This window comes from Physeter macrocephalus, chromosome 18 (assembly GCF_002837175.3).
Source record: "Physeter macrocephalus isolate SW-GA chromosome 18, ASM283717v5, whole genome shotgun sequence".
NCBI lineage: Eukaryota > Metazoa > Chordata > Mammalia > Artiodactyla > Physeteridae > Physeter > Physeter macrocephalus.
Window position 1 is genome coordinate 95223410 of NC_041231.1, and position 14436 is coordinate 95237845.

The 14436-nt window shown below is 35.5% G+C and overlaps 1 protein-coding gene and 1 long non-coding RNA gene across 2 annotated transcripts in view; both read right to left on the minus strand.

The window, feature by feature from the left end:
* Positions 1-1249: 1249 nt before the first annotated feature.
* On the minus strand, positions 1250-5274 carry LOC114484268 (uncharacterized). Its single transcript, XR_003676949.1, has 3 exons — positions 5210-5274; positions 4983-5123; positions 1250-1700 (listed from the first exon to the last, which is right to left on the minus strand). It is a non-coding gene; the product is annotated as an uncharacterized lncRNA (long non-coding RNA).
* Positions 5275-11605: 6331 nt separating this feature from the next.
* Positions 11606-14436, minus strand: part of CAP2 (cyclase associated actin cytoskeleton regulatory protein 2) — a 119524-nt gene continuing 116693 nt past the window's right edge. The window contains exon 13 of the mRNA XM_007129169.4: positions 11606-13233. Coding sequence (XP_007129231.3) covers positions 13123-13233 — 111 coding nt within the window. The 3' untranslated portion in view covers positions 11606-13122. The remainder of the gene's footprint in view (positions 13234-14436) is intronic.

Sequence of the window (14436 nt, forward strand, 5' to 3'; positions counted from 1 at the left end):
TCTACCTGGTGTCAAAATCATAAATAAATTAAGGAGGGTGAAAACTGTGGTGGGCATTTTTCTTTTTTGACCATCCTACCTCATTTTCCCTCTTTTGATAAGAGCACCCCAATTTCCTCTTACTGAATAACCCTTCTCTCAACATGTGCAGCTGTGGTAGAACTTTCAGGGCATTCTGCTCTGTCATTCTAAGCCATGGGATTTGTGTGTGACCCCAGCTCATCAAATTGGACGTGCTGACCTGGGACTTGGAAACTTGAACCAAGTGATCCAGGAGAGATCCCTGATAAGATGGTTGATTAGCTCTTACTACCTACACATTTTTCTTTAACTTCAGAGACTGTGATATCCTTCCAGTAATTCCTCTGACGTGTAAGTTAGCAAGTGCTGGTTTATGATCCTTCTAACTAAAGAACCTTAATTGGATTCAGCCATTAAGAGGTCACTGATGGCTTACCTGAGTAGTTTCTTGAGGTGAAGGGTGAAAGGCTGATTGAAGAGGGAATGGAAGGTGAGGAAGTAGACATAGTAATTGTATACTAATCTTCTGGGAGTTTATTTTGGAAGAAAAGGTGGTAGGGAAATAGCTAATAATTTTAAGCCATGTTTGAAGCTGCGTTTTGCTAAGATAACTGAAAAGAGAGTTCCTAAAAATCAGGCAGCTATGAATCTGTGGTTTTAGTGTTGATTTCTCTAATTTTTAGTGATATTTAGCTTATCAACATATTTCAACTGTTCTTATTGGTAATATTGACAAACCCACACCTGATGGCAAATTGCTTTTTAAAGTGTACTTTAGAATAAAGGTTTGTCTGATCTGATACACTGATAGAAAACAATTTTAAAAAAGAAGTATAACCACTGCCATAGGTTTCATCTGAAAAGATGTCCAATGCACCAAATAAAAGATTAGATTTTAAGATAATTTGATTTCTAACTTTTAGAAATACACATAAAATAAGGCATCTTTTCCTTCTCTAGCCAAACTTGGAGTGCGTGGCTATATGTTTTTCTGCCCTCCAGTCGTTGTCAAAGAGCATTAAGAAATTTATCATCTGTTTTAAAATATTGTATATTATAAGAATACATTTTCTTCAAAATAGACTTTTTTATTTTAGGAATTCAAAGTGATTTATAAATGTGTCAGCATTTACTAGAGGCACATGCTATTCTTGAAAATGGGTGGACTCATAAAGCAACATCAATCTCAGCGCAAACTGACTTCAGACAACCAGTAGGTGGAGGAATTTCCAAAGCTAAGAACCACCGCACTCCCCAAACCCGCCTTCAGAATCTGAGAATCTTAAAAGTCATCCATCCAGTCTTCTCCGTTTTATCCTAACAGAAACCAAGGACTGTTGACTGGCTTCACGTTTTGTATGTTGACTAGCTTTGAGTTACATATACATATACATATAGAGCCCAGGAAATTCCAGTAAAAGGAAAGACTATTTTAGGTTAGGATTAGATTTTACTTGTGAAATATGAGCATTGGGGGTGAGGTGAAAGCTTTTTAGGTATGCATAGCATGAGATAAAAAGCTGAAAATAAGTAGGGTGTATGAAGAAAATAATTATGACATAAGGGAGAAAAGAGGCCAGAAAGAGAGAGCCCTGGTGAGATGTTGGAAAGTGTTAGGATTTGCAGAAAGGTCAAGGAAGGAGGTTGAGTTTGGCTTTGGTCCAGTCAGCAATGGAAAACTGTTAAGAAAGACAAAGAACAAATATTTTAAGCTATCGAGTGTTGGTACATCATAATGAACGTGAAAAGAATTGATTTGCCTCGGTCGGCTGCTCCTTTATTTAACAACACGGGAAGCAACCAATCCAGGGGGAAAAGCCACGGAACCTTTTGAGCACCCAGGTCAATTTAGTCCTCATCTTCCTAACTCAGATTCTTCCCTTGGAATTTCCTCCTTGACCGTGGCACATCCTACCACGCTTCTTCCTGAGCTCCCTCCAAGACCCCATTATTATTTACTTTATTTACATGATTTTTTCCTATCATTATGATAAAGAGGGGTCCCCTGCCAGGCCAGTCTGGAGTTGTAACATGTAGGACATTAACTGAAACTTCAAATCAACTTCATCCAGTGCCCACTCTGTTCTTGGCCCCCCTCACTCTTGCGGTCAAAAGAATGAAAAATTCCACAATTCTGCTGGTTTCTTCTCCATTTTCTCTCTTAGCATAGAGTTTTGTTGACCTGTCTACTCTTTTCTAAATTTAATACCCTGGCTCAATTTATTCTCACTAGCTAACCATGATAACGTACCTGCTTTTTATACACTAGCCTGCCCCACTCCCACCCCATCAGTTCCGTGCATAAATAGGCCATATCATGTTTTTGCCTATCGGACTGGAAACATTACTAAGACTGATGGTACCCAGGTTGATGAGGTATGGAGAAACAGGTTCACTCACAGTTTGTGGAAGTGTAAGTCTGCACAACTTTTTAAAAGGACAATTTGGCAGCATCCATCAACATTAAAAAATATCAGACTTGTGACTCTTTAATCCCCCTTTTAGGAATCTACCTTATAGACATAAGAGCACTAGGGTAAAAAGATGCAAGTCAAGCATATTTCCTGTAGGATTATTTATAAAAGTAAAACAATAAAAAGAAATGAGCTAGTCATCAAAAATTAAAAGATTAGAACGTAGAATGAGAGTATAACTTGTCAACAAATCCAATAACTAGTTCTTTGAAGAAAAAATACATAAAATTCTGGCAATGTTAATTAAGAAAAAAGAAGAAATTACAGCTATAGGACATTAAGAATGGGAAAGAACATATAATTTATAATACTGAAACAATTAAAAAAATAAACAGGGCTTTCCTGGTGGCACAGTGGTTGAGAGTCCGCCTGCTGATGCAGGGGACACAGGTTCATGCCCCGGTCCGGGAAGATCCCACATGCCGCGGAGCGGCTGGGCCCGTGAGCCATGGCCGCTGAGCCTGCGCATCCGGAGCCTGTGCTCCGCAACGGGAGAGGCCACAACAGTGAGAGGCCCGCGTACCGCCAAAAAAATAAATAAATAAAAAATAAAAATAAAAATAAACAGAATACAATGTTCAATTTCATTCCAACAAATCTGAAAACCCAGAAGAAATGGATTATTTCCTAGAAAAGATAGATTGCCAAAATTAACTCAAGAAGACAATATCCAGTAAGAGAACCTCAGTCCTACAACCTCAAGGAATTGAATTCTACTAATAACCTGAATGAGCTTGGAAGAGGACCCCAGGCCTTAGATGAACACTAGATGAGAACACAGACTGACTGGCATCTTGATTTGATTTCGGTCTGTGAGACCCTGACCAGAGCACTCAAATACATCATGCCCAGACTTCAGACTGCATAAACTAGAGATAGTAATGGCCATTGTTTGTAGTAATGTGTTATGCAGCAATAAAAACTAACACATACACATAGTTTTTCTGAGAGTTATATTTTCAGTGTGAATTACATCCTTCATCATTATAAAATAAACTTTATTCTGTTTAATATATTTACTTTGAATTTTATTGTATTATATATATTATTAGTATTGTGACTCCTGCTTTCTCATTGTTTGCATTTATTTAATATCCCTTTGCCCATCCTTTTAGCTGTAATATTTTGAGATGTGTTGTTTTAGATGTGGCTTTTTAAAACAGTGTATATAATTGTTGAATCAAGTTTTTCTATTCTCATGATATAATTTATCACATTTATACCTATTTTTATACTATCTTTGGTCTATTTTTTCTCTTGCTCTAATTTTACTATTTCATTCTCCCTTTTATTTTCTGTACTTTGTATATAATAATAATATTTTTTTTTTTGCTGCTCTGAGATGGCATTTATTGGCTCCTTATATAATTATTTTTTTTGTTTTCTCTTTTCTAGTGTTTTAGAAAGTATGCATTTATCTTTAAAATAATTTTTAAGAAATTGAGAAGAAAACGTAAGTTTCTCTAAAGAATTCTTCAAATTATAATTTTGCTCAAAGCAGGGACCATGACTCTTGCCCCTTGTATCCTTAGTACCAATTACATAGAAGTACTTAAAAAATGTTTAATTTGCTGAATTGAAATCACTAGGTTCTAAACACTTGTGCTATTAGATTTTACCACTCTTTCTGTAAAATAAACATTTAAAAATATCATTTGATTTTGCCAGACTATGTTTTTCAAATTGATTATAAAACATTTTCTTCATGTATATACTCTTTTGAAACAAAAACCTATAATCTGAATCAGATAAAATAAATTGATGAAAAGGTAATTCTCTTCTTTTGAATATATTTTTTAAATTATTGGATGTTTAGTAATCACTAAGAATTATGAGAAATTTAATAACCAAATGCTCATGTTTACTCTGACAAATTCAAACATTAAGAAGAATCGAAAGTGGATTCTTCCCTCCAACCCCATACTCTGAATATAGCCTTTGGTGCCAATTTACTGTGTATCTTCCTATATTTTTCTCTATGCTATAATGATGATGATAATAATAGTAACTAAAGCTTCTATGACCTGTACTGTGTGCTATGAGTATATTTATTTACTCCCTAAAACAACCCAACAGGTACTATTATTATCATAGCTATATTAAAGATGAACAAAGTGTAAAGAAGTTGTGATTTTTTTCCTCCCAAATCATACAGCCAGTAAGTGATAAAACTAGGATCCACGCTCTCAACCACTAAACTGTCTCTCATCAAATATATATTTACATCTTTATATACAAATATAGTTCTTTTAATTACATACACTTTAATAAAAATGTTCTTACACTCTGTTTTTCTGATACATGCTCATTTTAGTTAATGTACTCTGCATATCTTTCAAACTCTTTAAAGGTATTTCTAATGACTGAATCAGTAAATCAGGGGTTTCTGGATAGCATATTAGTTTTGGTAGACTAGCCTTCTCTGATAACTAAATCCAAATATGTAACAGTTTAATCACAAGGTAATTTTATTTCCCACGTAAATACCTAAAGCAGGTCAGGTCAGTGAGTAGCTGTCTTCCATATTGTAACTCAGGGACCCAGGCTCCTTCTAACTTGTTATTCTTGCCTAACAAGAGCATATTGTCATCTGCATGATTGAGGCTGGTTGCCACATCCAGGATCTGGCTGGTGGAAGGGAAAGGGAACATGAGAAAATATGCTCTCTTAAAAGACTAAGTCCTGAAGTGGGATTTACATTACTTAATACTTACATTCCCTCAAGGAGCATCTAGTCACATGGCCAACAGACTGCAGTGGAGACTGGGAAATGCAGCCTAGTAAGGAAAGAAGAATAGATCTTGGTGGACAACTACTGACTCTGCCACAGGCAGTTTTGTTGTATATTTGTTTAATCATATTTGAAAAACATTTTAACACACTGATCTCATTTTAAAAGAATTACATGTCTTTAAAGGTGTCACAGGCATTTGTCAAATGGGTACATCTCTGGTTTGTGGCCGATCCAGAATGAAAACCGTATCGTCTGATTCCCCGCCAAAGTTCTTTCTGATTAATGCAAGACTTATTTTACTTCTTTGAAGAGTTAATGAAGTGTGAGCTTTTTTCCCCTGAAGATAAATTTTATTGGAAATATGTCTGCCTGGTAGATGAAGAGAGACTTATTTCTGTAAACTAAAGAGTATGGAATTAATTTAATTTGAGAAAATAGTTGTCTAGCCAGTTGGTAGACACAGCCTGCAGAATGTAGACGATATTGTTGGTGTAATTATTTTAGATGCTAATAAAGAACATTTTGATAACTCTCTACAGAACCAGATTTTAGTTGTTAATGATGGGACATCACTCCCTGAATTCCACATCCACTGAATGGGCTTATATTAAAATATTCTTTCTATTCAGACAATTACACATGACCTGTGAATGAGCATACAGTAAAATACTGACCACTTAATCAGGTAATTTGGATGGGTAATTTGGATACCTTAGGTTTTCAAATACTATTTCTTTTTCAATAGGCATATACAATTAATTTCTTTTTGCCTTAGTTAGATAAATATAAAAATGTTTTGATTTGCCATTACAGTCAGAGCTCAAGAAGTGAGATTCATAATGGCGGAGGAAACTCCTGTTTGTTTTTTTTTTTTTATCCAACTTTTCTCTATCCCAGGATATGGAGAAGATATACAACTTACAACTCCTTTAAATATCCTATTGCCATAAACTTATATCATTTTCCTGAAGACACATACATGGTTCTTGTACAATATTTCTCTGGGCCTCTATACATCTTTTAGTAATGCTACAGATCATATCTTTAAATATCCATAAAGGATCACAGATTTTATCATGTTTGATTGCAGAAGGCAATTGCTCCCCCTGGAACTGACTGTCTGCATCTGCCTCTGATATTTTCTCTATAGCTTTTAAGCTGAAGAGGAATACCTGAAGCACGAGGTGTCATAATATCAGCTGCACGCAGGGAAGGCTGCTGGGGAACATGTGTCATTAGCTCATCCCTGCTAGGAATGTGTACCATTCATTATATGTGGGCATGATTATGCCCTATAGGGACCATGAGCAGGAAAGTACAGTCTTCCCAAACAGATCTCATCTTACCAAACAAATCTACAGAACTGTTATGTTCATGGGAAGACTTCCTATTACAAGTTTCTTGGCTTATGAGTTGAAATGAGGCCATAGAGTTATTATTAAAAATAACAAAAACATTTTAAACATGTACCTTCTGATTAGTTTCTAAGATGAATTACTGATACCATGGAAAATTACTAATTGAATTTTAATGAAAAAACCCTTGTGATATTGGTGAATGAAATTTAATAATTAGTATCATGGTTTAGTAAGTGTGGTCAATGATGTATTTCTTTCATCTGGATCTTCTTTTCAGCATGAAGTATCATTTTTTAACTATGATGATCCTAAAAAGCAAGATATTAAAATAAAAGTTGACTTGGAACTCAAATATTCAAAGTTGTAGTTTTAAGCAAAAATTATCTTTAAATATAAGTACCTTGTACTGGAGGGAAACCTGAAAAAAATTCTCTACCAACAGGCAAACATTATCCTTCATTAGTTACATATTCTTTGCCACGTTACTAGACAGTACAGGAACAAAAAACATTTGGAGAAATATGGATGAATTATCAAGGTCTAATCTGAGTTGGTTTATTTTTCGCTTGTAGCATAGATATAAGCTTCATCATACACAGAAACATTAAAATGGTTAAACTTGCAAAAGAAATCTGTGAAAGACTATAAAATCAGCTTTTCTCAGCTGAGGCAATTAAAATCTTTAAAATTATATCTGTATCTCAAGTGGTGCAGAAAGTGCCAATGGTTTAAAATAATTCTTTTGAAATGAACATGTTTAATGAAAGTCATTTTAAAAAATATTATACTTTTGAAATGATTCTTAAGGATTTGGTATCAGACACAATGAAAAGACTCCAGACCCATATCCAACCACCTATTCTCCATTTCCAATTATGTGTCACAAAGATGCCCTGAGCTAAACATGTTCAAGACTGAACCATGGTTCCCTCCAGATCCTGGTTCTATTTCACTGTTCCCTATCACAGGAAAGAGCTGATTTTACATCTATGATGAAAGGTATGAGGAGGCTATGACTGAAACTAGAAATGCAGATGAGGAAAATATGGTATGTGTGGGCAATATGCATTAATTTTAGCCATGTTGAATGAAGTTGGGACAGGCCTGGTGAAATACTCTGTGGACACCTGGAGTTAAGAATCTGGGAATGGACTTCCCTGGTGGCAGTGGTTAAGAATCCACCTGCCAATGCAGGGGACACAGGTTTGAGCCCTGGTCCTGGAAGATTCCACATGCTGCGGAGCAACTAAGCCCATGCACCACAACTACTGAGCCGCGTGCCACAGCTACTGAAGCCCATGCACCTACATCCCATGCTCCGCAAGAATAGAAGCCACTGCAACGAAGAGTAGACCCTGCTCACCGAAACTAGAGAAAGCCCATGAGCAGCATCAAAGACCTAATGCAGCCCAAAATTAAAAAAAAAAAAAAAAAAAAAGATTCTTGGGAGATGGATTTGAGTTGGAGAGTCATCTAGATAGAGGTGATAGATGAAGTTAAGGGAGAGGAATGAGCATTTGAGACGGGGGGAAGGTACAAGGGACAAGAGTCAGAGAAGTCTATTGTGTATCACAAAATCAAAGGAAGTTTAATGAGAAACAAGAAGCATCAAGAATCTCAATGGTGAAAAAAAAAAGAATCTCAATGGATGAGGAATGAGATAAAGCCACTGGATTTAATGACCTTTGCGAGTTTCTGAAGCTTGGTGAGACTAGAGGCCGTATTACAAGAGTGATAAAAAGGTGTGTGTGTGTGTGTGCATGCTCACGCACTCTACTCCCTGCTCTATCTCTAACCAGCCGCTTGTCTTTACACAAGTTAATGTCACTGGACCTCAGCTTTTTATCTTTAAAACGAGGGGATTCTCTTGATAAACATGTCTAGATTCTAGGAAGCTGAGGTAGATATTTTCAATGAATGAAAGAGTAAATAAAACTAAGTGTATTTCCTACCAGTTCTAGAAATAATTTTCATAGATAAGGAGAAGTGGTTAGTACTGACTACTCACTTCAAGACATCTTGCTGTGAAAGCAAGTCTATCAGTAATAGATTAGCTAATGGAGACAGTATTATCAAGGAAAAGATTTTCAAGGCAATGAGGACTCTTTTGGATTACTTCATCATTTTGATCATATAAAATGATACTTTGTATCATTACAAAGTAAAGAGAGATAGGAGACCCTTGGCATTTAATTTTTCTGACATATTTTTGTTTTGACTTTTTGTGAATGTGTACAACATGCAATTCTGCAAAGTATGGATTTCTTACTCCTTTGACAATATTTATTAGGTCATAGCATTGGTAACACGGGAATTCAACAAAGTACAAGAAAAAAACATACTGGAAATGCAGTGTTCTCTTTGGTAATTGTTTTCCTATACATTGCCAAAGGTTTTGTTTTTGTTTTTGTTTTTCTTTTTCAATAAATCCAACCTACTCAAAAAGCCAGTAGGTGATTTAAGGCATCAAGGCTGGTAAAATAATTCTGTGAACCTGAAATGCAGATTTGCAATATCTTCAATGAAGTATTTTGAAAGGCTGATGCCAAGTACAAAGCTGGTTGAGAGATTCAAAGAATTTTGAGTGAACTTATTTCTCATTATAAAATTATTACTATGTAATAGGTATAATTTTTTAAATAGTCTTTTCTTGCCACTTAAATCTTTTTCCTCCAGAAATTTATAAATTTATTCTAAAAGTTATTTATATATTTAATTATATAGTATATATAATACTCTATTACATTTACATTTATAAACTACATTTATTTTCTGGGATGTTTACATTAACAAAGATCAGTGAAGGGGATTTTCTCAGTTAAGAGGACTTGAATTATAAAACTGGATTCTAATTGTCACTGCTTGCAGATGACATGATATTCTATGTAGAGAACCCTAAAGCCTCCACACAAAAACTTCTACAACTAATAAGTGAATTCAGCAAGGTAATAGTATAGAAGATTAATAAGAAATCTGTTGCATTTCTTTATACTAATAATGAAATATCAGAAAGAGAAGGTAAAAAAAATTCCTGTTTAAAATCATGTAAAAAAAAGTACCTAGGAATAAACTTAACCAAGGAGGTGAAAGACCTACACGCTGAAAACTATAAAACACTGACAAAAGAAACTGAAGAAGATTCAAAGAAATGGAAAGATAATTTGTGTTTTTGGATTAAAAGAATTAATATTGTTAAAACGACAATACTACGCAAAGCAATCTACAGGTTTAATGCAATCCCTATCAAAATACCCACAACACTTTTCACAAAACTAGAACAAATAATCTTAAAATTTATATGGAAGCCCCAAAGACCCAGAATTGCCAAAGCAATCCTGGGAAAAAAGAACAGAGCTGGAGGTATAACCCTTCCAGACTTCAGATTATACTACAAAGCTACAGTAATAAAAACAGCATGGTAGAAGAAATCTAATGGTTAAATTTTCCATTTGTATTTTATTTTCTTGAAAACTTTTTTTTCACAGCTGTCTAAGAAGATTTAAAAATCATTGCACTCTGGTCAAAAAAATAATAAATTTATCTTATAAAAAAACAGCATGGTATTGGCATAAAAACATATAGATCAACGGGACAGAATAAAGAGCCCAGAAATAAACTCATACACCTACTGTCAATTAATCTATGACAAAGGAGACAAGAATATACAATGGAAAAAAGTCTCTACAACAAGTGGTGTTGGGAAAGCTGGACAGCTACATGTAAATCAATGAAACTAGAACATTCCCTCACACCATACACAAAAATAAACTCAAAATGGTTTAAAGACCTAAATATAAGACATGACACCACTAAACTCCTAGAAGTAAACATAGGCAAAACATTCTTTGACATAAATTGTAACAGTATTTTCTTAGATCAATCTCCCAAGGCAGAAGAAATAAAAGCAAAAGTAAACAAATGGAACCTAATCAAACTTAAAAGCTTTTGCACAGCAAAGAAACCGTCAACAAACAAAAAGACCTATGGAATGGGAGAAAATATTCGCAAATAATGCAAACTACAAGGAGTTAATATCCAAAATATACAAACAGCTCATACAACTCAATATCAAAAAAACCCCCCAACAACCCAATCAAAAAATGGGCAAAAGACCTAAATAGACATTTCTCCAAAGAAGACATATATATGGCCAACAGAGATGTGAAAAAATGCTCAACATTTCTAACTATTAGAGAAATGCAAATCAAAACCACAATGTGGTATCACCTCACACCCGTCAGAACGGCTATCATCAAAAAGTCTACAAACAATAAATGCTGGAGAGGGTGTGGAGAAAAGGGAATCCTCCTACACTGTTGGTGGGAATGTAAATTGATGCAGACACTATGGAGAACAGTATGGAGGTTCCTTAAAAAACTAAAAATAGAACTACCATATGATCCAGCAATCCCACTCCTGAGTATATAACCGGAAAAAAACAAAAACTCTAATTTGTAAAGATACACGCACCCCAATGTTCACAGCAGCACTATTTACAATAGCCAAGACATGGAAAAAAACCAAGTGCCCATCAATAGACGATTAGCTTAAGAAGATGTGGTATATATATATACATAATGGAACACTACTCAGCCATAAAGAAATGAAATATTGCCATTTGCAGCAACATGGATAGACCTAGAGAATATTATGCTTAGTGAAATAAGTCAAAGAAAAATACTATATATCACTTATATGTATACAAATGACAAAAATGAATAAAACTTAAAATAAAAAATAATACAAATGAATCTAGTGATATATGCAAACCACAAACAGATTCACAGACATAGAAAACTTACGGTTACCAAAGGCGAGAGTGCAGGGGAGGGATAAATTAGAAGTATGGGATTAACAGATACAAACTACTATACATAAAATAGATAAGCAACAAGGATTTATTGTATAGCACAGAGAATTATATTCAATATCTTGTAATAACCTATAATGGAATACAATCTGCAAAAAGTATAACTAAATCACTATGCTGTACACCTCAAACTAATGCAATATTTAAAAAAACTTGATTCTAGACTTTTCTGACAGTTCTTCCAACTGAAAATGGCTTTATCTGATATTTATCTAGAAGAAGCTATTCTTCAGGGAAGCTGATGGCATGCTGGATAAATTCTCTAATTCAACTAGAAAAGCTCAGCTGCATTTCCTAAAGCTGATATATGAGCAAGGAGCAAATCAAAGAGGAAAAAAATTTTAACACCCTGAATTCATCACAGTATTTAAACAATTAGAATTTTACTTTATTTCAGAATAAGTTTACAGTTGAAAAAAAGGTATTTACTAAAGCTACAACATTCTTCATATGGACAAAAACTTTTCTAGCAAAACTGTGGTACACAAGCATTAATTTGAATACTATACGGTTATAGAAGATACTTAAAAAACGGAAATGATGTATTCCAAAGGCTGTACTAGGCACAATATATATGCTTGTATTGGGTCTGCAAGCATTATACTAGAATTCATTGCATGTAATCCTAGAAGTTGCAGGTTTTCAGCACTATGTACCAAAAAGACAGAAAGGAATATCAGAGTTACTCTTCCGTTGAAAAAGCATGTACTATCAACACTGCAAAACAGGAGCAGCAAGCCAAGGCAACAAACAATTCTTTAGGTTTTAGAAGTTGTAATGTAACTATGGCTTTTTCATTTTCATTTTTGAGACTGGTTAGCGAGTCTGGCAAGTGGAAAAGAAGAAAGTCTATAATAAAACATTAAAGACATCACTTAACAAGGCATCTGATATTTCACAGGTTCAAAATTGGAAAATAACAACTGAGCTTGTTCCTAGAGCGAAATTGTGAGGTATTATAGAGCAAAAAACACCCTGCTTTTTCCTATTAATCTTTTGGCATAAAAATCTCAGAAAAGTAAAAGTTTTCCAAGTGACATGGCAGAAAAGTATTTAAGATAAATCATTAGTTTACTTTTGGTTTTTGGTAACTGCAAAGAATAAAGGTCTTTTCAAGGACCAAGAAACTGGATGTGGTTCTTAGTACGAAACTTATGTTTTTTTAAAAACATGGGTTGAAATATGTATTCAGGCTGACAGTGTATTCATGCTGATAAAGGTGGTAAAAAGAAGAAAACAAAAATCGTACATTTTTTAGAGCATACTACTACCAAATATATGGAAATTGTCTAAAAGATAAAAATGTACATCTTAGATTCTCAAAGGTTTTATTTTTCAACTAGCAATTAAACATAAGTGAAAAGTGAATCATGCAATATTTTTACCTCTTAACTACTGTGATAATGATATGAGGGGAACAGAATTCTCTTTTTTTCCCTTTAAATGTATAACGTTCACAAGTCATCATGTGGAACTCAAATCACACACAAAGATAAATCATGAAGAAACGTTAAATATTCCAAGATGCCCACGAAGGCATGCCAGAAATTATGCTGTTTCTATAGCACAGAATTGTTGGAGGCCAAAGCTAAAGCAGTAGGTGCTACTGCAACTTCTAGGTCTTTAATGCTGCTTTTATTTGTTTGTTATTTTGATGGGGGGAATTCAGGTCAGGGGTTTCGGTGGTCTCTCAGAAACCATAATTTCTGCAGGTTCAGTGACCAACTTGGATCCATCCCATGCTGTCTTGAACTGTTCAGGAACGGGAAATTCTCTCTGGAAAAAGGCCAGAAGAACAAAGTTATTTAAACCAAGGCTTTGCAAACAGAAGGAAGGCTGATTAGTGTCCATGATGGACAAAAGACATTTTATGGAACCCAAACCTGCATCAGGGAGCGATGCATGGTCATGTGTCAGCTCTGTGACTGCCTGCCAGCATCCTCATTGATGCTAGCACTTACTAAGAACCAGGCATTCTGCTAAGCACCAGATATACGTGAACTCATTTAATCTCTGCAAGAACTTTAAGAGCTAGATATTATTGAGATGCCATCTACAGGAAACAGAGGCCTGAGAGGTCAAGCCTCTGAGCAGCCAAAGTTCAAACCTTAGACTTTTTACCCTTGACTCTGCACCAAACTCAAACATGCACTGGGGATCTTGCTGAAAGGCAGATTCTGATTCAGTAGATCTGGGAAAGAGGACAACAATCTGCATTTCCCACAAGTTCCAAGGGGATGCCAAGGCTGCTGGCCCCCAGTCTGAATAAGGGCTTTATCCCGGCATTATGTCTACCCTTTGATGAAATATAAAAATGTGCTGCAAGTTATATATAAACTTGTTACCCTTCATCCTGCTTTCCTACTCTTCCTATTAGGGAATACATGCCCCCCTTCCACCCACACCCCTAACCCCCCCCACCCCACACACAAACAGAAAGAAAAATGCAGAAGAGTCAGAATAAAATCAGCTTGGGATCTCCCCTTTCCCCGGAGAGTGACTCCCCAGTCATTGCAGAACAGGGCAGGAAAGGAAGCTGAGGAGTGGCGCCCTCAGCCCTGGCTTTGTGACGCCCTGGACTCCCTGTACCGCAATGTGAGAAGCTGGTGCCTGTGCTCATCTGTCGGTGAGATGTGATGTTTCACGTCTACTGGAATACACACACTAACACATATCTTCCTAGATGTTGGGTCCAGCTGTTTCTTTTGGAAGAAGCTATTTAAGTACTTTAAAGGGAAGGCCCTTTCTATCATGAGTGGTGAATTCTCCTTGAGTGAAATCTGCGATAGTCTTAAGAGAAAGCAAAGAAGCCACAGTCTGAGAAACCTAGTGTATGTGTATGTCTGTGTCTGTGTGTGTGTGTGTGTGTGTGTCTGTGTGTGTGACAGTCTGAGAAACCTAGTGTGTCTGTGTGTGTGTCTGTGTGTATGTGACAGTCTGAGAAACCTAGTGTGTGTGTGTGTGTGTGTGTGTGTGTGT